This window comes from Eutrigla gurnardus (assembly GCF_963514095.1).
Source record: "Eutrigla gurnardus genome assembly, chromosome: 3".
Lineage (NCBI taxonomy): Eukaryota > Metazoa > Chordata > Actinopteri > Perciformes > Triglidae > Eutrigla > Eutrigla gurnardus.
The window spans coordinates 30,249,450-30,273,273 of NC_139917.1; the positions used below are offsets into that span (position 1 = coordinate 30,249,450).

Sequence of the window (23,824 nt, forward strand, 5' to 3'; positions counted from 1 at the left end):
TATTTTAAGTATAAATCATAGTGTATGTCTCTTATCAATTAAGTCAAGACACAGTATCACAGGACAGAAGAACAGTCATCACACGTGTTTCTTAATAATATATGATAAACAACTAAAGTGGTATTTTAAATGAACCGCTTTTCTTTTCTTTCACACTAGGTGTGTAGATATGGCTGCTGCAAACTATCCACATTCTGAAGATCAGTTTCTGTGCTGCATCTGTCTGGATGTGTTCACTGATCCAGTCACCACATCATGTGGACACAACTTCTGCAAAACCTGCATCGATACACACTGGAATACTAAAGACCTGTACCTGTGTCCCATGTGTAAGAAGGGTTTTTACCTGAGACCTGAGCTGCACGTCAACACGTTCATCTCTGAGATGGTTGCTCAGTTCAGACAGTCAGCTCCACAGAAAGCCAGCAGCAGCAGATCAGAGCAGCAGGAGGCCAAACCAGGAGAAGTTCCCTGTGACGTCTGCACTGGATCCAGACTGAAGGCCCTGAAGTCCTGCCTGGTGTGTCTGGTCTCCTACTGTGAGACTCACCTGGAGCCTCATCTGACCATGTCAGGCCTGAAAAGACACCAGCTGATCGACCCTGTGGAGAACCTGGAAGTCAGGATGTGTAGGAAGCACGATAAACCTCTGGAGCTGTTCTGTAAGACCGACCAGACATGTGTCTGCATGCTCTGCAGCGTTTTAGACCACAAGACACACGAGTTTGTTCCTCTGAAAGAAGAATATGAAGACAAGAAGGCAGAGCTGGGGAAGACAGAGGCTGAAGCTCAACAGATGATCCAGAAGAGACGACTGAAGATTCAGGAGATCAAACGCTCAGTCGACCTCAGTGAGCAAGATGCAGACAGAGTGATAGCAGGAGGTGTTCAGGTCTTCACTGGTCTGATGGAGTCTGTTCAGAGAGTCCTGAATGAGTTCATCAAAACTATAGAAGAGAAGCAGAGAACGACACAGAAACAGGCTGAAGGCTTCATCAAAGAGCTGGAACAGGAAATCTCTGAGCTGAAGAAGAGAAGCACTGAGGTGGAGAAGCTCTCACTCTCTGAAGACCACGTCCTCCTCCTCCAACGCTTCCCGTCCCTGAAAGCTGCTCCACCCACCAAGGACTGGACAGAGGTCAGAGTTCATCAACCATCATATGAGGGGACTGTGGTGAAAGCTGTGGTCCAGCTGGAGGAGACGCTCAGTACAGAGATGAAGAAGCTGGTTGAGTCTGAGCTGAAGAGGGTCCAGGTCTATGCAGTAGATGTGACTCTTGATCCTGATACAGCACATCCTAAACTCAAGCTGTCTGATGATGGGAAAGAAGTTAGTGATGATGGTGTTTGGAAGAATCTCCCCGACAACCCAGAGAGATTCTCTCTTTACATTTGTGTCTTAGCAAAGCAGAGTTTCTCTTCAGGCAGATTCTACTTTGAGGTTCAAGTTGAAGGAAAGAATAAATGGGATCTTGGAGTGGCCAGAGAGTCCATCAACAGGAAGGGGAGAATCCAGCTGAGACCTCAGGAAGGTTACTGGACTATATGTTTGAGAAATGGAAATGAGTACTACGCTCTTGCTGGCCCTCCGGTCCGTCTCTCTCTGAAGTCTCAGCCTCAGAAGGTGGGGGTGTTTGTGGATTATGAGGAGGGTCTGGTCTCCTTCTATGACGTAGATGCTGCAGCTCTTATCTACTCCTTTACTGGCTGCTCCTTCACTGACAAACTCCTCCCACTCTTCAGTCCTTGTCTTAATGAAGGTGGTAAAAACTCTGCACCTCTGATCATCTGCCCTGTCAGAATAAACTAATCATTTATCTTATTTAATTTATAGAAATTAGTCATTGAAAGGAACAAATATACAGTCTCATTTGATAGTGTGGTATTAGTACTTTTACTTGAGTAAAGGATCTGAATACTTCCTCCACGTCTGTGGGAGCGTATGTGACGCAATTCATCCAACAATTTTGCTGTTATTTTATTGTAATAAACATAAAAAAAGATGCAGAAATAACTTCATGATGATGACAATATGTAAAAACCCCAAAGTCATGTTTTTTTTAGGTCTGACTGCAAGACGACAAGCAAATAACTTAAAATGCTTGTTTTCTGAATGGAGTCTGGTTGATGGGAGCTAGGCTACGCTAACATTGTAGCTGCTCCGTCAACACTTAAAATAACATCATCTAGACATAAATACGGCAGAGACCTCGTTGTTTGTATAGTTGACAGTCTCTGGTTTCATCATGGTCTCTGGACTCATGTGGACTACTATCTACACCTCTGGGAGACCACAGACCGCTACGATATGTTTAAGTCTCCATTTCTGATTCAGTGACGACAGGAGGAGAATCTCAATGAAACCATTGAGGAGAATCCACTCTGGGGGATGAAGCAATAAGACATGGAAGAAATGTCCAACAGAAACTTTGATGAATGTCGACTGTCGTTATTAATGAATGTAAATAAAGTAAGAATGATTTCAAACTGGCCTTTGTTTGTTGGCTTTTGTTTGTAAACCAGATTCATGTGAGACTTCATGCTGTTGTACTTCGTGTCACAGAGCGCCGTCTCGGTCCGGCTGGTGTTGGAACTGGACGGCACTAATGTGGAGGGCAGGTCCATCCGGGTGAAGAAGAATTATAATAACAACAATAATAATAAACTTAATTTGTATAGCACCTTTAAAAATAAGAGTTTACAAAGTGTAAACGCATAATGACCTGTCAATCAGCAGGTAAGCCCCGCCCCCTAAAGCATCCCCTGCTTTCTGGTCTGGTGGACTCTAAATGGACCATAATGTACTAAATGAACATCATGCTGGATTGAAGAAGACTTGAAACTAGAGATTGAGACCATAAACTCATGTTTACTGAGATAATAAATCAAGAGAGAATTAGGACCATTTTCTCATAGACTTCTATACAACCAGAGAGGAGTCGCCCCCTGGTGGCCAGCAGAGAAAAGTAGGACCATTTTCCCATAGATTCTATACAACCAGAGAGGAGTCGCCCCCTGGTGGTCAGCAGAGAGAATGCAGGTTTAAGGCATATTCCAGTCCAACAGTTATTTAAGATGAGAAATGAGAAAGAAGAAGTGATGTTTTGGTGTTTACCCGCGGTGGATGAATCTCTCTGGAGGAGAAGATCTTTGGGACGTCTCTTTTGTTTGTCCCCTTTCCTCCGAGATTATAGCAAAAAAAAAGAAAAAAAGAAATTAAGACGTCTAGATTAAGATGAGACGTCTAAGAAAGTGTTCAACCCTGAATAACCTGAATGTAAACTCATCTTTTAAACTTCAGCCGGCTCTTTCAACATAAAATCATCTCCACAACTTCAGTTTGTTCATGTTTTTTATTTTTTTCCTGAAGAGGGGTCGTCCTCTTTAAAATAAACAGAACATTCCATCACTTAAAAAAAAAAAAAAACTGTTTCCAAATCGAGACCAGAAACCGAGAGACGACTGATGACAGAAAGAGAAACAATAAATACTCTGAAGCATCCGAGCAGAGAGAAGATTCCCGCTCGTGTAACTTTCCACGCCGTGAATCTGGTGCATGACGCTGCCAGGATGTGTGCTACACCAGCCTGGAGGAAGGAGCGGATTCATGTTAACACCCAGTCCACTTAATGAGCACACACACGGTGTAATGATGGGGGGATACGATCCGGAGACTCTTAATACCCCAAAGAACGGCTCATTTAAGTTCAAAAACAGACAAACACTAGTATCGGGGACAAACCAGGGATGGAAAACTAATTCCCTTTAGGACGCCTTGATGGGGGAAGTGTTGGACGTCGGCCGGAGTGATGGAGGCCGAGGCGTTGGCAGGTTGTCGTGGAAGGGTAGCCGACAGCTCCCTCTAGTGGGCTTGTGTGTGTATGGACTCGGGCAGTCGTCACGCGTCAGTCCTGTTCCCGCTAACTCGTTCAATACATATTACTATGAGACACAGCCCGACTCCGTGTATTCTTCTATGCACCTTCACTTGCAACATGGTGTCAGAAGTGGTTTTGGAACCCAGAGTGCGTGCTACGTTGCCTGTCAATGGAACAGCGTGCGTTTATTTGTTTTGCTAGACATAGTTAGAAGTTTCAGTTAGCCTGTTAGCTTTAGCACCGCGCGGGGAAGATGGCTTCAAACATTCCGCCACCGGAGCCCATGAAGATGACTGGGGATCTTCACTGCCACTGGGCTAGCTTTCGTTCAGAGTTTGAGGATTATCTGCTTGCGACCGGGATCGACAAGGCAGAGAAGCCGGTGCAGGCAGCAACGCTCAGGAGGCTAATGGGGAAGGATTGCCACCATGTTTACAAGCACAACCTGGGACTCACAGAGGAAGAGCAGAAAGACGCGGGTGCGATACTCGACAAACTGGGGCAATACTTCATACCCAGCAAGAATGTGATCTTTGAGAGGTATGTTTTTGGAAACCTTAAACAAGAGGATGGAGAGTCAGTGGATGCTTTTGTCACAAGACTGAGAGCGAAAGCTGCCACATGTGAATATGGAGCTTTAAGAGATGAGCTCATAAGGGACAGGCTTGTTCTGGGAATAACTGATGAGGGCGCCAGACGACGCATGCTAAGAGAAAAGGACCTTAAGTTGGAGGGGGCTATTGACATTGGCCGTGCAGTGGAGGTGTTGGACAATAAGTTAAAATCCATGTCACTTAGCAGCTCTGTGCCTGGGGAGAGCATCAATGTAGCATATGGACAGCGACCAGGACGGAGGCCTACCGGCAGGCCATCCGAGTCCGCCAGCACATCTGCACAGCCACAGAGAGGCACAGGTGGATGCAAGTACTGTGGCACACCACACAGACGGGGGCGAGACCTGTGCCCCGCATTTGGAAAGACATGTCGCTTGTGCGGCACTGCTAATCACTTTGCCAAAGTATGCATGAAAGGAGGCCAGCAAGGACGTCAGTTGAACGCTGTGGATGACCCGCCGCTGGGGGACCCGGAAGACCGCCACCGCGATGAGAGAGATGTGTACACGGCGGAGAGCTTGGGGGCTGTGAACACTCAAAGGAAAAAGTGGTTTGTAAACCTGCCACTCCACAGAGGGGTCCAGAGGTGCCAGCTTGACTCTGGAGCCACCTGCAATGTGATGAGCATGAAAGACAAGATGAGACTGGCACCTAGAGCTCCTCTTCAGAAAAGTCTCACCAGACTGAGGCTTTACAACAGTGAGTGGATGAGCTCAATGGGCGTGTACAGCACATGGTGTGTCATCAGGGGCAAGACACACAGACTGGATTTTGAGGTCGTGTGCACCAGCCAGAAGCCCTTGCTTTCAGGGGAGACATGCGAGAGACTTGGCCTGATGCGTTTCACCATTCCAGAAGAGCTGAACAAAGTGGAGCACTGCAAGGCAGGTGAGCTGACCAGAGACTGTCTTATTAAAGCTTACAATGACGTGTTCACCAGCCCAGTCGAGTCACTGCCGGGTGATATTCACTTTGTGTTGGACAGCACTGTTGTGCCCGTACAGTGCGCACCAAGGAAGGTCCCGGTGGCCCTCAAGGCGGCTGTTAAGGCGCAGCTGGACCAGTATGAAAAGGATGGACACTTAACCACAGTCACTCAGCCCACGGACTGGATAAGCAATCTAGTCATAGTGAAGAAGCCAGACAAATTGAGGCTTTGCATCGACCCTAAGCCCCTTAACCGAGCCCTGAAGAGGTCCCATTACCTCATGCCCACTTTAGATGACGTGCTATACAAGCTGCCAAAGGCACGCGTCTTCACCCTGGTGGATGCGCGCGACGCATTCCTGCAGTGTCGCCTGGATGAGGAGAGCAGCCTGATGACAACGTTCTGGACGCCGTGGGGTAGAAAGCGATGGCTGAAGCTCCCTTTCGGTGTGTCAGTCGCACCGGAGCTATACCAGAGGAAACAACATGAGCTGCTGGCCGGTTTGAAAGGGATTGAGCCTATAGCGGATGACATCCTTGTGGTCGGCTGTGGGGACACAGAGGAGGAGGCTGTACAAGATCACGACGCAAACCTCATTGCTCTCATGGACAGATGCAGGGAAGTGAAGCTGAGGCTGAGCATAAAGAAGCTGCAGTTTCGTGTGAGGGAGGTCCGTTTCCACGGCCACGTACTGTCGGCGGAGGGCCTCAAAGCTGACCCCGAGAAGGTCAGGGCGGTCCTCGACATGCCAAACCCCACGGATGCAAAAGGCGTTCAGCGGTGTGTCGGCTTCGTTAACTACTTATCAAGGTTCATGCCCCGCTTGTCAGAGGTGTGTGAACCGTTGAGAAGGCTGCTGGACAAAGAGGTGCCGTGGCACTGGTTGCCCAAACATGATGCTGCTATGAAGGAGATCAAGACGCTGGTCACGGCGGTGCCAGTACTACGTTATTATGATGTCAGCAAGCCAGTCACCATACAGAGTGACTCCAGTCAGACCGGGTTGGGCTGCTGCCTGCTTCAGGGGGGGCAGCCGGTTGCGTTCGCCTCCCGAGCGCTAAACCAGACGGAGCAAAACTATGCACAGATCGAGAAGGAGTGCCTGAGCATCGTATTCGCTTGTCAACGCTTCCACTACTACCTATATGGGAGGGGCGATGTGACTGCAGAGACCGACCACCGCCTGCTAGTGTCAATCTTCTCTAAGCCCCTTCTCAGTGCACCAAAGCGCCTGCAGAGCATGCTCCTTACACTGCAGAACTACTGCCTCACAGTGGTGTACAAGCCAGGCCCTGAAATGTACATAAGTGACACGCTCAGCAGGGCCCCCACCCCGCCACAGAGAATGGACATTCAGTACAGACGTGAAATGGTCTGCAGCATGCAGCAGGAGCAGTGTGACGCAGCAGCCATTCAGCAAGCAGACTACCTCAACGTCACTTGCCAACGCCTCGCACAGATACGGAAACACACAGAGGAGGATGTGTGTCTTCAAACACTCAAGTCGGTCGTGCTGGGCGGATGGCCAGAACACAAAGAGGAGAGCCCCATGGCCATCAGAGATTACTGGGCCATCAGAGATGAAATAAGCACACAGGACGGTGTGCTTTTTAGGAGCCAGCGAGTCATCATTCCGAAATCTATGCGCCCCGAGATGCTGAGACGGATCCACTACAACCACGTGGGGGGTGAGGCTTGTTTCAGACAGGCCCGCGATACTCTCTACTGGCCAAACATGCAGGGAGAAACCAAAGACTATGTCCAACAGTGTTCAGTGTGTAATGAGTATGCACACGAGCAACAGAAGGAGACTATGATGTCACACCCGCTCCCCACACGTCCCTGGCAGCTGGTGAGCATGGACCTTTTCAGCTACGCAAGGCAGGATTTCCTGCTCATGGTGGATCATTATTCTGACTTCTGGGAGATTGATCTACTTCCAGACCTGTCAGCTGGTACGGCCATCAGAAGGTGCAAGGCGCAGTTTGCAAGGTACGGCATCCCTGACCGGGTCATTTCAGACTGTGGAGGTCAGTTTGACTGTGGAGAGTTTCGGGCGTTTGCGAGGGAGTGGGGCTTCGAACATGTCATGTCCTCCCCGAGACACCCAAAGGCTAATGGCAAGGCAGAGTCTGCAGTGAAGATTGCGAAGAGCTTATGCAGAGAAGAAGACCGTGCCGACGAGGACCCCTGGAAGGCTTTTCTGCACTGGAGGAACACGCCCACTGAGGGCATGCACTGCAGCCCAGCACAGCGACTGATGTCACGGAGGCTGAGAACTCTTCTCCCTGTGGCCGACCAGCTGCTAGAGCCTCAGGTCACCACTGGGGTTACAGACAAGCTGAGAGTGAAGCGTCAGGCAGCGAAGCTGACTTACGACAGATCTGCGAGGGATCTGCCGGAGCTGAACGTCGGCCAGCCCATCAGGATGAAACCACTCCCGGGCGACAGGACGGCCGATGGAGGAGAGGTGTATGCTTGCAGCAGGTGGGACCGCGGTCCTATCTCGTCAACGTGGAGGGAACCGCGTATCGTCGCAACAGGATCGATCTCCGACCAGCAGAGGTTTCCCCTCCACAGCCAGCAGCTCACGAAGAACGGCCACCTGAGCAGCCTGTGGACGCGGGTGCAGCTGACGGGGGCCATGCAGGCGGGGGCAATGCAGAGGAAGTCGTCAGCAGCCCTGCGACGTCTCCAAGGTTATCAGCCCCGAGGTCACCGCCATCTCCCTCACGGGCTGTGTCCACACCATGCCGTGCGTTACAGGGCCGGGCCTTCTCCCGGAGCGGGAGGCATATTAAGCCTCTGGACAGACTTGACCTTTAGGTCATACACTGAGCTGAGACTGACACACGCTCGCACACACACACACGCAGGCACACGCGCACACACACACACACGCAGGCACACGCGCACACACACGCACACACACACACGCAGGCACACGCGCACACACACACACACGCAGGCACACGCGCACACACACACACACACACACATGCGGGACAGTGGATTATTGTTTCGAAAAAAAAAAAGAAAAGATGGTCACTTCGAATGTTCTTATGCGGTTGTTTTGTGCATGCTTTGATACTGCTATTTTGTGGTTATAGTTCTGCAAAGGTCCTGGTTCCTATTAACTTACTGTCTCGTCTTGATACATATTTCTATTGCACTATTTTGATATGTGGATATGAGCACTAATGTTCTAAAGACTGATACTATCCATGTTATTGTTTGGTATTGTGTTATACTAAAGGAAGGGAGATGTTGTAGGGTAGCCGACAGCTCCCTCTAGTGGGCTTGTGTGTGTATGGACTCGGGCAGTCGTCACGCGTCAGTCCTGTTATGCGCTAACTCGTTCAATACATATTACTATGAGACACAGCCGACTCCGTGTATTCTTCTATGCACCTTCACTTGCAACAGTTGTCGTGGAAGGAGGGGTCCGCCTGAGGAAGAGGAGGGCGAGGAAGAGGACGGGGTTGCTTCCTCCCGGTCCTCTCATTCTATATCGTCCTCGCTCAGACTCTGTGCGCTCACGATACGCTGCAGGACAGAAGCAGAGAACAAACGTTCCACTCATGAACTTTTAAACCGTGGCTTGTTTGTTTGTTTTCTATGAGGAGCAACAGGAGGAGATCCATAGTAAAGGAGGAGGTGTTGGGCCTTCCTGGCTGATGCTGGGCAGTTTGGTGAGCAGCATCTGGAAGACGGGCGGAGGCAGAGTCTGCTGCAGCACCTGCAGCAGCTGCTGAGGCTGACCACACACCGCGATGGCGTTGGTCAGGTGGTCCACGCCTTTCTCGTAGTCTCCTGTGGAGCGAAGGGCAAGGCGTGAGGACACGCCCACGGACTACACAAACTACAGGGAGGATCGGACGGGAGAAACAAAGAGTGAATGTGAAGGAGGTGTTGGTGTGAGGAGGTGTTACCCTGAGCCAGCAGCTCCTCCCCCAGCTGGATCTCCTCCAGGAAGAACTTCTGCACCGCCTCGGCGTCCTTCAGGTCTGGGAGCTGCAGGACAAACAAGCGTCAGACGCAGGAAGGAACTGGTGTCTTTGTTTGACCGGGTTCCCACATGAAGGGGAATAAAAACAGGCCGCCTCGGCGTTGAGCGGACAGAAAAACAGACACAGTATTTTAAACCCGTTCATGTGTGAGCTGAAAAACTAAGTAACCATAGCAACCACTCACCAAATTGGGAGACACTCTTAAAAAAAAAAAAAACGATAAAGAAAAATACAGCGTGGGAAATATTATTGCAACTAAAATGTATAACATGATCAAAACAAAACTCCCTCATATTTAATGACGCGGCCCTAAAAAATGATCAAATCCTCCGACTTTCTACGTCTTGAAAATACTTTTTAAATTCCCCCGATATTCCAGAAACGCCCCCGAACCCTGTTTAGAGGTCAGACGTCACAGGAAGTCGTCGTCCCATGAAAGGTAATAAGCTCTGATCTGTGAGTCAGTCAAACTGTCAGAATAAAACAGGAAGTGAAGCTGTTCTGCCTCTAAAATAAAAGCCTACATATAAAGTGGTTATTGCTTCCACTAGTGCAGTTTATTAATGCTTAAACATGATGACATATGTATCAACGATAATCAGTGTTACTTCAAAAGCATAATGCATTATTTATTACTTGTTACTGTCATTTCAAAGTAATTAGTTACATTACAATATTACTGTCTTTGAATTGTAAGGCATTACACTACTTTTACATTACTTTTGCATTACTTTTCTCCAAAATAAAAGGAAATATGGATTCTGTGTTCTCAATAGATCTTCTTGTGTTAAATAAAGCTCGTTACACAGCAGGATGTGATGTGGTTTGGCATAATGACTGAGCTAGGCTTAAGGCTGACAAAAGTACAATATAATGTATAATATAAGACATTATAGAAATACTGTAACTTTAGGTATTCATATTGAAATCAATAGAGCTAGAGCCTACTGTAGATTGTAAAAAAAAAAAAAGTCATGACAAGATACACAACCCTTTTTCGTTTCTATCCATGGACGTCGGAACTATTTTCTGAGAGGGGGGGCGGGATTTCTGTTGGGAGGGTCGGGGGAGAGACCACAATGATTAACGAACTAGACTGGATAAACGGTCCGCGTACGTTGCGGCCATCCGACTTTCGTTTTTACTCGACAGTAAAACGGACAACGAGTCGTTTCCCGTTTTTCGCTTCAAAATAAAAGAACGAAAAACGGAAAATGACTCGCATCCCGTTATTCGTTTTAAAAACGGAAAAGTTAAAGTTAACTGATATTAGATATTTTGTTCATGAATGGGATTCGGGGATGAAATAACAGGGCCGTTTTTCATTCCAGATTTGCCGTACGTCTTTTTTAATGACCCGGAAGGCGCTGTGTTATGCTGCGAAATGACCTGAAAGCCTACCTGAGACATTTAGAGGGACATTTAGAGGGAGCTCTAAAACACTGTTCACTGTCAGCGGTTGACTTAATGACAGCTGACACGTCTCTGTCTCTCTGTATTCAGCGTGCAGAGAGGTGAAAACCAGGTTTACACCAAACAGCTGTTTCCTGTGACCTCTTACGTCCTCGGCAGGCTTTGGGATGTTTACGGTGGAAACAACTGGAACAACTGGGAGGAGGAAACAACCTCACCAGCAGAGCTGCAGGAAGAGGCGGAGCGACGTCACACTCCAGAAACGAAAGGAAAGCTGGTCAGAGCGGCAGCAACGCAGCAGTCGAGACTAACCTCCGTTTGTTTCTCAGAAAACAAGATTCAAAGTGACGTCATCACGTCTTTCTTAAACACGGGTGAGTACAGCTGCTAATATTGACTCTTCCAACAACCAGCATGAACACAAACTAAAGCTTGACTCGGCAGGAAGTTCTGGTCGAGTCAGCCGACACACACAAATCGGGAGCGGCCGTGAAGTGATAAAACTTCCGGTTTCAAAATAAAGGCTAGCGTGAAATATAAAAGCTTTTTTTTTTTTAATATAAGATTGTATTCACAATAAGTATAAATCATATTGTGAATGTCTCCTATAAATTAACGTAATGCTCATATGTAATAATGTTTAATCATTTTCAGTTTCGGGGCAGACAGAGATGTCCTGCACACAAATCTATCAGTCCTTTTCTGGAATTATTGAAATCATTATTTTGATATCATCCCAAAGAAATCTCATAAATCTACATATTATTCTGTATACATGTAGGAGTTAAACTAAATACAAATCAATACTGCTTCCTCTACTTTTAAAGGTTTTTACACCAGAGGACCAGTGGGAGGCTTTTATTGTGAAACAACTAGAGGAAATGTTTGTCAGTAAGCAGAGCTTTGATAGCAGGGCTATTCTCCAATTAAACTTCTACACAAAATGATGTGTCATCACTTTGTTTCTCAGCAAGTCAAGACACAGTATCACAGGACAGAAGAACAGTCATCACACGTGTTTCTTAATAATATATGATAAACAACTAAAGTGGTATTTTAAATGAAGCGTTTTTCTTTTCTTTCACACTAGGTGTGTAGATATGGCTGCTGCAAACTATCCACATTCTGAAGATCAGTTTCTGTGCTCCATCTGTCTGGATGTGTTCACTGATCCAGTCACCATAACATGTGGACACAACTTCTGCAAAACCTGCATCGATACACACTGGAATACTAACGACCTGTACCTGTGTCCCATGTGTAAGAAGGGTTTTAACCTGAGACCTGAGCTGCACGTCAACACGTTCATCTCGGAGATGGTTGCTCAGTTCAGACAGTCGGCTCCACAGAAAGCCAGCAGCAGCAGATCAGAGCAGCAGGAGGCCAAACCAGGAGAAGTTCCCTGTGACGTCTGCACTGGATCCAGACTGAAGGCCCTGAAGTCCTGCCTGGTGTGTCTGGTCTCCTACTGTGAGACTCACCTGGAGCCTCATCTGACCACGTCAGGCCTGAAAAGACACCAGCTGATCGACCCTGTGGAGAACCTGGAAGGCAGGATGTGTAGGAAGCACGATAAACCTCTGGAGCTGTTCTGTAAGACCGACCAGACATGTGTCTGCATGCTCTGCAGCGTTTTAGACCACAAGACACACGAGTTTGTTCCTCTGAAAGAAGAATATGAAGACAAGAAGGCAGAGCTGGGGAAGACAGAGGCTGAAGCTCAGCAGATGATCCAGAAGAGACGACTGAAGATTCAGGAGATCAAACGCTCAGTCGACCTCAGTGAGCAAGATGCAGACAGAGTGATAGCAGAAGGTGTTCAGGTCTTCACTGGTCTGATGGAGTCTGTTCAGAGAGTCCAGAATGAGTTCATCAAAACTATAGAAGAGAAGCAGAGAACGGCACAGAAACAGGCTGAAGGCTTCATCAAAGAGCTGGAACAGGAAATCTCTGAGCTGAAGAAGAGAAGCACTGAGGTGGAGAAGCTCTCACTCTCTGAAGACCACGTCCTCCTCCTCCAAAGCTTCCCGTCCCTGAAAGCTGCTCCACCCACCAAGGACTGGACAGAGGTCAGAGTTCATCCACCATCATATGAGAGGACTGTGGTGAAAGCTGTGGCCCAGCTGGAGGAGAAGCTCAGTACAGAGATGAAGAAGCTGGTTGAGTCTGAGCTGAAGAGGGTCCAGGTCTATGCAGTAGATGTGACTCTTGATCCTGATACAGCACCTCCTCAACTCAACCTGTCTGATGATGGGAAAGAAGTTATTCATTTAGATGTGAAGAAGAATCTCCCCGACAACCCAAAGAGATTTTCTCATTGTGTTTGTGTCTTAGCAAAGCAGAGTTTCTCTTCAGGCAGATTCTACTTTGAGGTTCAAGTTGAAGGAAAGCCTGAATGGGATCTTGGAGTGGCCAGAGAGTCCATCAACAGGAAGGGGAGAATCCAGCCGAGACCTCAGGAAGGTTACTGGACTATATGTTTGAGAAATGGAAATGAGTACAAAGCTCTTGCTGGCCCTACGGTCCGTCTCTCTCTGAAGTCTCAGCCTCAGAAGGTGGGGGTGTTTGTGGATTATGAGGAGGGTCTGGTCTCCTTCTATGACGTAGATGCTGCAGCTCTTATCTACTCCTTTACTGGCTGCTCCTTCACTGACAAACTCCTCCCATTCTTCAGTCCTCGTCTTAAAGATGGTGGTAAAAACTCTGCACCTCTGATCATCTGCCCTGTCAGAATAAACTAATCATTTATCTTATTTAATTTATAGAAATTAATCATTGAAAGGAACAAATATACAGTCTCATTTGATAGTGTGGTATTAGTACTTTTACCTGAGTAAAGGATCTGAATACTTCCTCCACGTCTGTGGGAGCGTATGTGACGCAATTCATCCAACAATTTCGCTGTTATTTTATTGTAATAAACATAAAAAAAGATGCAGAAATAACGACATGATGATGACAATATGTAAAAACCCCAAAGTCATGTTTTTTTTAGGTCTGACTGCAAGACGACAAGCAAATAACTTAAAATGCTTGTTTTCTGAATGGAGTCTGGTTGATGGGAGCTAGGCTACGCTAACATTGTAGCTGCTCCGTCAACACTTAAAATAACATCTAGACATAAATACGGCAGAGACCTCGTTGTTTGTACCGTTGACAGTCTCTGGTTTCATCATAGTCTGGTCTCTGGACTCATGTGGACTACTATCTACACCTCTGGGAGACCACAGACCGCTACGATATGTTTAAGTCTCCATTTCTGATTCAGTGACGACAGGAGGAGAATCTCAATGAAACCATTGAGGAGAATCCACTCTGGGGGATGAAGCAATAAGACATGGAAGAAATGTCCAACAGAAACTTTGATGAATGTCGACTGTCGTTATTAATGAATGTAAATAAAGGAAGAATGATTTCAAACTGGCCTTTGTTTGTTGGCTTTTGTTTGTAAACCAGATTCATGTGAGACTTCATGCTGTTGTACTTCGTGTCGCAGAGCGCCGTCTCGGTCCGGCTGGTGTTGGAACTGGACGGCACTAATCTGGAGGGAAGGTCCATCCGGGTGAAGAAGAATTATAATAATAACAATAATAATAAACTTAATTTGTGTAGCACCTTTAAAAATAAGAGTTTACAAAGTGTAAACACATAGTGACCTGTCAATCAGCAGGTAAGCCCCGCCCCCTAAAGCATCCCCTGCTTTCTGGTCTGGTGGACTCTAAATGGACCATAATGTACTAAATGAACATCATGCTGGATTGAAGAAGACTTGGAACTAGAGATTGAGACCATAAACTCATGTTTACAATGTTTACAATAATGTGTGTGTGTGTGTGTGTGTGTGTGTGTGTGTGTGTGTGTGTGTGTGTGTGTGTGTGTGTGTTCTCAGAGATGAATGAGCTGGCTTTTCGGCAACACTTTGAGGAGTGTGGCGCCGTGGAGGCTGTACGAATGGTGCGAGACCAGAACTCTGGCTATGGAGCTAGAACAGTCTCATAATTCATAAATGCACACAGAAATTCATAAATGCACAAAAAAGATTTACAAATGTATTTGGGGATTTGTATATACATGTGACTCAAAACACAAATACATTTTCAATGCACACACAAATATGTTTCATTTCATATGTATGGAGCTAGAACAGTCTCATAATTCACAAATGCACACAGAAATTCACAAATGCACACAGAAATTCACAAATGCACAAAAAAGATTTACAAATGTATTTGGGGATTTGTATATACATGTGACTGAAAACACAAATACATTTTCAATGCACACACAAATATGTTTCATTTCATATGTAAGTAAAAAATATTCACATATAAAAAACAAGATTCATAAACATATTTCCAATGCACACACAAATCTAAAAAAAAATCACAAATACATGAATGTTAAAGTATTTGCAATCTTCATCAAATACGCATTTGGGGCTTGTTACATTCATATATGAACTGTTGGACCTGTATTTACAAAGTGCTTTTAATTTGTAAACCTCCCTGCATTTGTGTGTGAAACTTTTGAGACTCCCCTGACGTGACTCCGATCCACAAATGCGTTTTTTCTAAGAGGAGGTTGTCTGTAGCCAATCAGATGTCTCCCTCCTTTACAGCCAATCACGTGAGTGTCTCCACCAAAAGTCTAAAACACAACTCCGCCCGCACCGGTTCATCTTCCCCAGAATGAGGGAATAAATTACTTCCATAAAATGCTTCTTTATAAAAGAAAAATAGATATTTATATAACTGTACACCTAATCTATACAGCATATAGACAGGGAGCACAGGAAGAAGGGAAATTATCTCCAGAAATAAGGTTGATTCTGGCTCTAGCACCCATATCCCTCCAACGCAACGCACTCACGTGATTGGCTGTAAAGGAGGGAGACATCTGATTGGCTACAGACAACCTCCTCTTAGAAAAAACGCATTTGTGGATCAGAGTCACGTCAGGGGAGTCTCAAAAGTTTCACACACAAATGCAGGGAGGTTTACAAATGAAAAGCACTTTGTAAATACAGGTCCAACAGTTCATATATGAATGTAACAAGCCCCAAATGCGTATTTGATGAAGATTGCAAATACTTTAACATTCATGTATTTGTGATTTTTTTTTAGATTTGTGTGTGCATTGGAAATATGTTTATGAATCTTGTTTTTTATATGTGAATATTTTTTACTTACATATGAAATGAAACATATTTGTGTGTGCATTGAAAATGTATTTGTGTTTTCAGTCACATGTATATACAAATCCCCAAATACATTTGTAAATCTTTTTTGTGCATTTGTGAATTTCTGTGTGCATTTGTGAATTTCTGTGTGCATTTGTGAATTATGAGACTGTTCTAGCTCCATACAAAACACTCTTTTCCTTCCTTTTACAGCTGGTTTCATGTTATTTATACAGCTGGTTTTATGTTATTTATACAGCTGGTTTATGCTATTTATACAGCTGGTTTTATGTTATTTATACAGCTGGTTTTATGTTATTTATACAGCTGGTTGTATGTTATTTATAAAGCTGGTTTTATGTTATTTATACAGCTGGTTTTATGTCGTTTATACAGCTGGTTTTATGTCGTTTCTACAGCTGGTTTCATGTTGTTTCTACAGCTGGTTTCATGTTATTTATACAGCTGGTTTTATGTTATTTATACAGCTGGTTTATGTTATTTATACAGCTGGATTTATGTTATTTATAAAGCTGGTTTTATGTCGTTTCTACAGCTGGTTTCATGTTGTTTCTACAGATGGTTTTATGTTATTTATACAGCTGGTTGTATGTTATTTATAAAGCTGGTTTTATGTTATTTATACAGCTGGTTGTATGTTATTTATACAGCTGGTTTATGTTATTTATACAGCTGGTTTTATGTTATTTATAAAGCTGGTTTTATGTAGTTTCTACAGCTGGTTTCATGTTGTTTCTACAGCTGGTTTCATGTTGTTTCTACAGCTGGTTTTAGGTGAGAGTTCATGCTCCTGTACTTGCTTGTCTTCGTGTCGCAGAGCGCCGACTCGGTCCAGCTGGCGTTGGAACTGGACGGCACCAAACTGGAGGGCAGGTCCATCCGGGTGAAGAGGTCGGTGAATCAAAAACACAAAACCAACAGCAAGGGCCCCACGGGGAGGACCGGCAAGGGCCCCGCGAAGGGATCGGGGCAGGAGAGAGGAGGCTTCAAGTCTCAGAAGAAGTTCTCTGGAAAGCAGCAGGAGTCGACCAAAAGCTCCGCCTCCTTCAAGGGAGAGATGGTGGATCCCAAGAAAAAGAGTAAAAAGAAAGGACTGAAGAAGAAACCGAAACCAAAGAAGACGGTTCATATCTGACATCACGGCGGCATCTTACAGAAATAAAAGTGTGAGGACTCTTTGTGAATCCGAGGTCGTGTTATTTTTTGTAGTAGAACCTGGATAAAATACTGAATAAAAAGCTGTAAAGTAGCCGGAGCATAAGATGAACCGAAGGTCTGTCCAGCACAGAGATACTACAAGAGGTAGTACAATACCAGCACAGAGATACTACAAGAGGTAGTACAATACCAGCACAGAGATACTACAAGAGGTAGTGCAATACCAGCACAGAGATACTACAAGAGGTAGTACAATACCAGCACAGAGATACTACAAGAGGTAGTGCAATACCAGCACAGAGATACTACAAGAGGTAGTACAATACCAGCACAGAGATACTACAAGAGGTAGTGCAATACCAGCATCGAGATACTACAAGAGGTGGTACAATACCAGTACAGAGATACTACAAGAGGTAGTACAATACCAGCACAGAGATACTACAAGAGGTAGTGCAATACCAGCATCGAGATACTACAAGAGGTGGTACAATACCAGCACAGAGATACTACAAGAGGTAGTGCAATACCAGCACAGAGATACTACAAGAGGTAGTACAATACCAGCACAGAGATACTACAAGAGGTAGTGCAATACCAGCATCGAGATACTACAAGAGGTGGTACAATACCAGTACAGAGATACTACAAGAGGTAGTACAATACCAGCACAGAGATACTACAAGAGGTAGTGCAATACCAGCATCGAGATACTACAAGAGGTGGTACAATACCAGTACAGAGATACTACAAGAGGTAGTGCAATACCAGCACAGAGATACTACAAGAGGTGGTACAATACCAGCAAAGAGATACTTCAAGAGGTAGTGCAATACCAGCACAGAGATACTACAAGAGGTAGTACAATACCAGTACAGAGATACTACAAGAGGTAGTACAATACCAGCACAGAGATACTACAAGAGTTAGTACAATACCAGTACAGAGATACTACAAGAGGTAGTACAAGAGGCAGTACAATACCTGCACAGAGATACTACAAGAGGTAGTGCAATACCAGCACAGAGATACTACAAGAGTTAGTACAATACCAGTACAGAGATACTACAAGAGGTAGTACAAGAGGCAGTACAATACCTGCACAGAGATACTACAAGAGGTAGTACAATACCAGCAAAGAGATACTACAAGAGGTAGTGCAATACCAGCACAGAGATACTACAAGAGGTAGTGCAATACCAGCACAGAGATACTACAAGAGGTAGTACAATACCTGCACAGAGATACTAGAAGAGGTAGCACAATACCAGCAGAGATACTACACAAGGTAATAGTATACCAGCAGAGCGATACTACAACAGATAGTACAAGGGGTACTACAATACTAGCAGAGCGATACTACAAGATAGCACAAGAGATATTACCAGCACAGCAATAATATAAGATATAGTACAAGAGGTACTAGAATACTAGCAGAGCGATAGGACAAGAGATACAACAATACCAGCACAGATATACTACAAGAGGTGGTACAATACCAGTACAGAGATACTACAAGAGATACAACAATACCAGTACAGAGATACTACAAGAGGTACTACTATAGTGAAAACAACCGGGACAACTATGAGGAGGAGCAGAGCTGTGACGTCACACTCCAGAAACAAAAGTAAAGTTAGTCAGAGTGGCAGCAACGCAGCAGTCGAGACAAACCTCTGTTTGTTTCTCAGAAAACCAGATTCAACGCGACTTCATCACGTCTTTCTCAAACACGGGTGAGTTCAGCTGCTAATATCTTTTTGATTTGTTTCAATCAGTAATTTAGTTTCGTTTTTGTCAAATTTGTAACATGATAAAAAAAAAATAGAATTCAATTATTTTTACTGTCCACACACATTTATCAACACAATTCCAATGACTATATGTCAGCTTGAAAGTAATTGTTAAACATGTAAATGCACATATCGTTTATTTTCATGAACGACTGAGGTGTGTGGCACTTTAAACGTTGCTCTCGCAAAGCATTGTTGGGTGCGGTCGAATAGTCTATTTTGCTTCGGAAGGATCCTAACTGAAGAAGTGACCCGGAAGTAAACAAGTGGCCGCCATGATAAGAGCCGTTTAATTCTCTAAATGCAAAGGAAAGGAGCTCCAATGCTTCCTTTCAGAGCTCCTTTAGGATGCACCGGACCTTCCTATACGAAAGGAAAGGAGATTACGCCGACCCACAATTCTTTGTGAGAGCAACATTTAAAGTGACGCACACCTCGGCTGTTCATGAAAACAAACGATATGTGCATTTGCATATTTAACAATTACTTTCAAGCTGACATATAGTAACTGTAATTGTGTTGATAAATGTGTGGACAGTGTTAATAATTGAATGGTATTACACATTTGACAAAAACAAAACTAAAACCACAAATGAAATGTAAATACAGCAACCGGTCAAACAGGAGCTGCTGGAAGTGAAGCCGATCACTGAACAAGCTGCTGATAGAACCAACAACATGGTTTCACATTAAAGGTTTTACACCAGAGGACCAGTGGGAGGCTTTTATTGTGAAGCAGCTAGAGGAAATGTTTGTCAGTAAGCAGAGCTTTGATAGCAGGGCTATTCTCCATTAAACTTCTACACAAAATGATGTGTCATCGCTTTGTTTCTCAGCAAGTCAAGACACAGTATCACAGGACAGAAGAACAGTCATCACACGTGTTTCTTAATAATATATGATAAACAACTAAAGTGGTATTTTAAATGAAGCGTTTTTCTTTTCTTTCACACTAGGTGTGTAGATATGGCTGCTGCAAACTATCCACATTCTGAAGATCAGTTTCTGTGCTCCATCTGTCTGGATGTGTTCACTGATCCAGTCACCACATCATGTGGACACAACTTCTGCAAAACCTGCATCGATACACACTGGAATACTAACGACCAGTACCGGTGTCCCATGTGTAAGAAGGGTTTTAACTCGAGACCTGAGCTGCACGTCAACACGTTCATCTCTGAGATGGTTGCTCAGTTCAGACAGTCAGCTCCACAGAAAGCCAGCAGCAGCAGATCAGAGCAGCAGGAGGCCAAACCAGGAGAAGTTCCCTGTGACGTCTGCACTGGATCCAGACTGAAGGCCCTGAAGTCCTGCCTGGTGTGTCTGGTCTCCTACTGTGAGACTCACCTGGAGCCTCATCTGACCACGTCAGGCCTGAAAAGACACCAGCTGATCGACCCTGTGGAGAACCTGGAAGGCAGGATGTGTAGGAAGCACGATAAACCTCTGGAGCTGTTCTGTAAGACCGACCAGACATGTGTCTGCATGCTCTGCATCGTTTTAGACCACAAGACACACGAGTTTGTTCCTCTGAAAGAAGAATATGAAGACAAGAAGGCAGAGCTGGGGAAGACAGAGGCTGAAGCTCAGCAGATGATCCAGAAGAGACGACTGAAGATTCAGGAGATCAAACGCTCAGTCGACCTCAGTGAGCAAGATGCAGACAGAGTGATAGCAGAAGGTGTTCAGGTCTTCACTGGTCTGATGGAATCTGTTCAGAGAGTCCAGAATGAGTTCATCAAAACTATAGAAGAGAAGCAGAGAACGACACAGAAACAGGCTGAAGGCTTCATCAAAGAGCTGGAACAGGAAATCTCTGTGCTGAAGAAGAGAAGCACTGAGGTGGAGAAGCTCTCACTCTCTGAAGACCACGTCCTCCTCCTCCAAAGCTTCCCGTCCCTGAAAGCTGCTCCACCCACCAAGGACTGGACAGAGGTCAGAGTTCATCCACCATCATATGAGAGGACTGTGGTGAAAGCTGTGGCCCAGCTGGAGGAGAAGCTCAGTACAGAGATGAAGAAGCTGGTTGAGTCTGAGCTGAAGAGGGTCCAGGTCTATGCAGTAGATGTGACTCTTGATCCTGATACAGCAAATCATTATCTCAACCTGTCTGATGATGGAAAAGAAGTTAGTGATGATGGTGTTTGGAAGAATCTCCCCGACAACCCAAAGAGATTTTCTGATTATATTTGTCTTAGCAAAGCAGAGTTTCTCTTCAGGCAGATTCTACTTTGAGGTTCAAGTTGAAGAAAAGACTGATTGGGTTCTTGGAGTGGCCAGAGAGTCCATCAACAGGAAGGAGAGCATCCAGCCGAGCCCTCAGGAAGGTCACTGGACTATAGGTTTGCTAAATGGAAATGAGTACAAAGCTCTTGCTGGCCCTCCGGTCCGTCTCTCTCTGAAGTCTCAGCCTCAGAAGGTGGGGGTGTTTGTGGATTATGAGGAGGGTCTGGTCTCCTTCTATGACGTAGATGCTGCAGCTCTTATCTACTCCTTTACTGGCTGCTCCTTCACTGACAAACTCCTCCCATTCTTCAGTCCTGGTCTTAATGAAGGTGGTAAAAACTCTGCACCTCTGATCATCTGCCCTGTCAGAATAAACTAATCATTTATCTTATTTAATTTATAGAAATTAGTCATTGAAAGGAACAAATATACAGTCTCATTTGATAGTGTGGTATTAGTACTTTTACTTGAGAAAAGGATCTGAATACTTCCTCCACATCTGTGGGAGCGTATGTGACGCAATTCATCCAACAATTTTGCTGTTATTTTATCGTAAATAACGGATAAAAAAAGATGCCGAAATAACTACATGATGATGACAATATTTAAAACTCTAAAGTCATGTTTTTTTAGGTCTGATTGCAAAACGACAAGCAAATAACTTAAAATGCTTGTTTTCTGAATGGAGTCTGGTTGATGGGAGCTAGGCTACGCTAACATTGTAGCTGCTCCGTCAACACTTAAAATAACATCTAGACATAAATACAGCAGAGACCTCGTTGTTTGTACCACAGACAGTCTCAGGTGTCATCATAGTCTGGTCTCTGGACTCATGTGGACTACTATCTACACCTCTGGGAGACCACAGACCGCTACGATATGTTAAAGTCTCCATTTCTGATTCAGTGACGACAGGAGGAGAATCTCAATGAAACCATTGAGGAGAATCCACTCTGGGGGATGAAGCAATAAGACATGGAAGAAATGTCCAACAGAAACTTTGATGAGTGTCGACTGTCGTTATTAATGAATGTAAATAAAGGAAGAATGATTTCAAACTGGCCTTTGTTTGTTGGCTTTTGTTTGTTAACCAGATTCATGTGAGACTTCATGCTCCTGTACTTGCTTGTCTTCGTGTCACAGAGCGCTGTCTCGGTCCAGCTGGCGTTGGAACTGGACGGCACCAAACTGGAGGGCAGGTCCATCCGGGTGAAGAGGGCAGTGAATCAGAAACACAAAACTAACAGCAAGGGCCCCACGGGGAGGACCGGTAAGGGCCCCGCGAAGGGCTGGGGGCCAGAGAGAGGAGGCTTCAAGTCTCAGAAGAAGTTCTCTGGAAAGCAGCAGGAGTCGACCAAAAGCTCCGCCTCCTTCAAGGGAGAGATGGTGGATCCCAAGAAAAAGAGTAAAAAGAAAGGACTGAAGAAGAAACCGAAACCAAAGAAGACGGTTCATATCTGACATCACGGCGGCATCTTACAGAAATAAAAGTGTGAGGACTCTTTGTGAATCCGAGGTTGTGTTATTTTTTGTAGTAGAACCTGGATAAAATACTGAATAAAAAGCCGTAAAGTAGCCGGAGAATAAGATGAACCGAAGGTCTGTCCAGCACAGAGATACTACAAGAGGTAGTACAATACCATGTAGAGATACTACAAGAGGTAGTACAATACCATGTAGAGATACTACAAGAGGTATACAATACCAGCACAGAGATACTACAAGAGGTAGTACAATACCAGCACAGAGATACTACAAGAGGTAGTACAATACCATGTAGAGATACTACAAGAGGTAGTACAATACCATGTAGAGATACTACAAGAGGTAGTACAATACCAGCACAGAGATACTACAAGAGGTAGTACAATACCAGCACAGAGATACTACAAGAGGTAGTACAATACCATGTAGAGATACTACAAGAGGTAGTACAATACCAGCACAGAGATACTACAAGAGGTAGTACAATACCATGTAGAGATACTACAAGAGGTAGTACAATACCATGTAGAGATACTACAAGAGGTAGTGCAATACCATGTAGAGATACTAAAAGAGGTAGTACAATACCATGTAGAGATACTACAAGAGGTAGTACAATACCAGCACAGAGATACTACAAGAGGTAGTACAATACCAGCACAGAGATACTACAAGAGGTAGTAAAATCCCAGCATAGAGATACTACAAGAGGTAGTACAATACCAGCACAGAGATACTACAAGAGGTAGTACAATACCAGCACAGAGATACTACAAGAGGTAGTACAATACCATGTAGAGATACTACAAGAGGTAGTACAATACCATGTAGAGATACTACAAGAGGTAGTGCAATACCAGCACAGAGATACTACAAGAGGTAGTGCAATACCAGCACAGAGATACTACAAGAGGTGGTACAATAACATGTAGAGATGCTACAAGAAGTAGTGCAATACCAGCACAGAGATACTACAAGAGGTGGTACAATACCATGTAGAGATACTACAAGAAGTAGTGCAATACCAGCACAGAGATACTACAAGAGGTAGTACAATACCATGTAGAGATACTACAAGAGGTAGTACAATACCAGCACAGAGATCCTACAAGAGGTAGT

At 44.9% G+C, this 23,824-nt stretch overlaps 2 protein-coding genes and 1 pseudogene across 4 annotated transcripts; all 3 read left to right on the plus strand.

Moving 5' to 3' along the window:
- Positions 1 to 169: 169 nt before the first annotated feature.
- On the plus strand, positions 170 to 16,985 carry LOC311011357 (E3 ubiquitin-protein ligase TRIM21-like; the record flags this gene model as incomplete). Of its 2 annotated transcripts, none has more annotated exons than XM_084006263.1 (2): positions 170 to 2,470; positions 16,861 to 16,985. In XM_084006263.1, the coding sequence occupies one exon, from the start codon at positions 170 to 172 to the stop codon at positions 1,808 to 1,810; it is 1,641 nt and encodes a 546-aa protein (XP_083862389.1). In that variant the 3' UTR covers positions 1,811 to 2,470; positions 16,861 to 16,985. The 2 variants fall into 2 exon arrangements, with proteins under 2 accessions (XP_083862389.1, XP_083862390.1); XM_084006264.1 differs by lacking the exon at positions 16,861 to 16,985 and adding an exon at positions 2,564 to 2,651.
- Positions 11,107 to 14,267, plus strand: LOC311011359 (E3 ubiquitin-protein ligase TRIM21-like). Its single transcript, XM_084006266.1, has 2 exons — positions 11,107 to 11,217; positions 11,934 to 14,267. The coding sequence occupies exon 2, from the start codon at positions 11,944 to 11,946 to the stop codon at positions 13,582 to 13,584; it is 1,641 nt and encodes a 546-aa protein (XP_083862392.1). The 5' UTR covers positions 11,107 to 11,217; positions 11,934 to 11,943; the 3' UTR covers positions 13,585 to 14,267.
- Positions 16,986 to 18,837: 1,852 nt separating the features above from the next.
- Positions 18,838 to 21,599, plus strand: LOC311011360 (E3 ubiquitin-protein ligase TRIM21-like; annotated as a pseudogene). Its single transcript, XR_014599438.1, has 2 exons — positions 18,838 to 18,937; positions 19,951 to 21,599. The product of XR_014599438.1 is annotated as an E3 ubiquitin-protein ligase TRIM21-like (transcript).
- Positions 21,600 to 23,824: the final 2,225 nt, after the last annotated feature.

What these genes read in the sequence shown, in the direction of transcription:
- LOC311011359 (XM_084006266.1), top strand. Translation starts at nt 11,944, where the DNA reads ATGGCTGCTGCAAACTATCCACATTCTGAAGATCAGTTTCTGTGCTCC.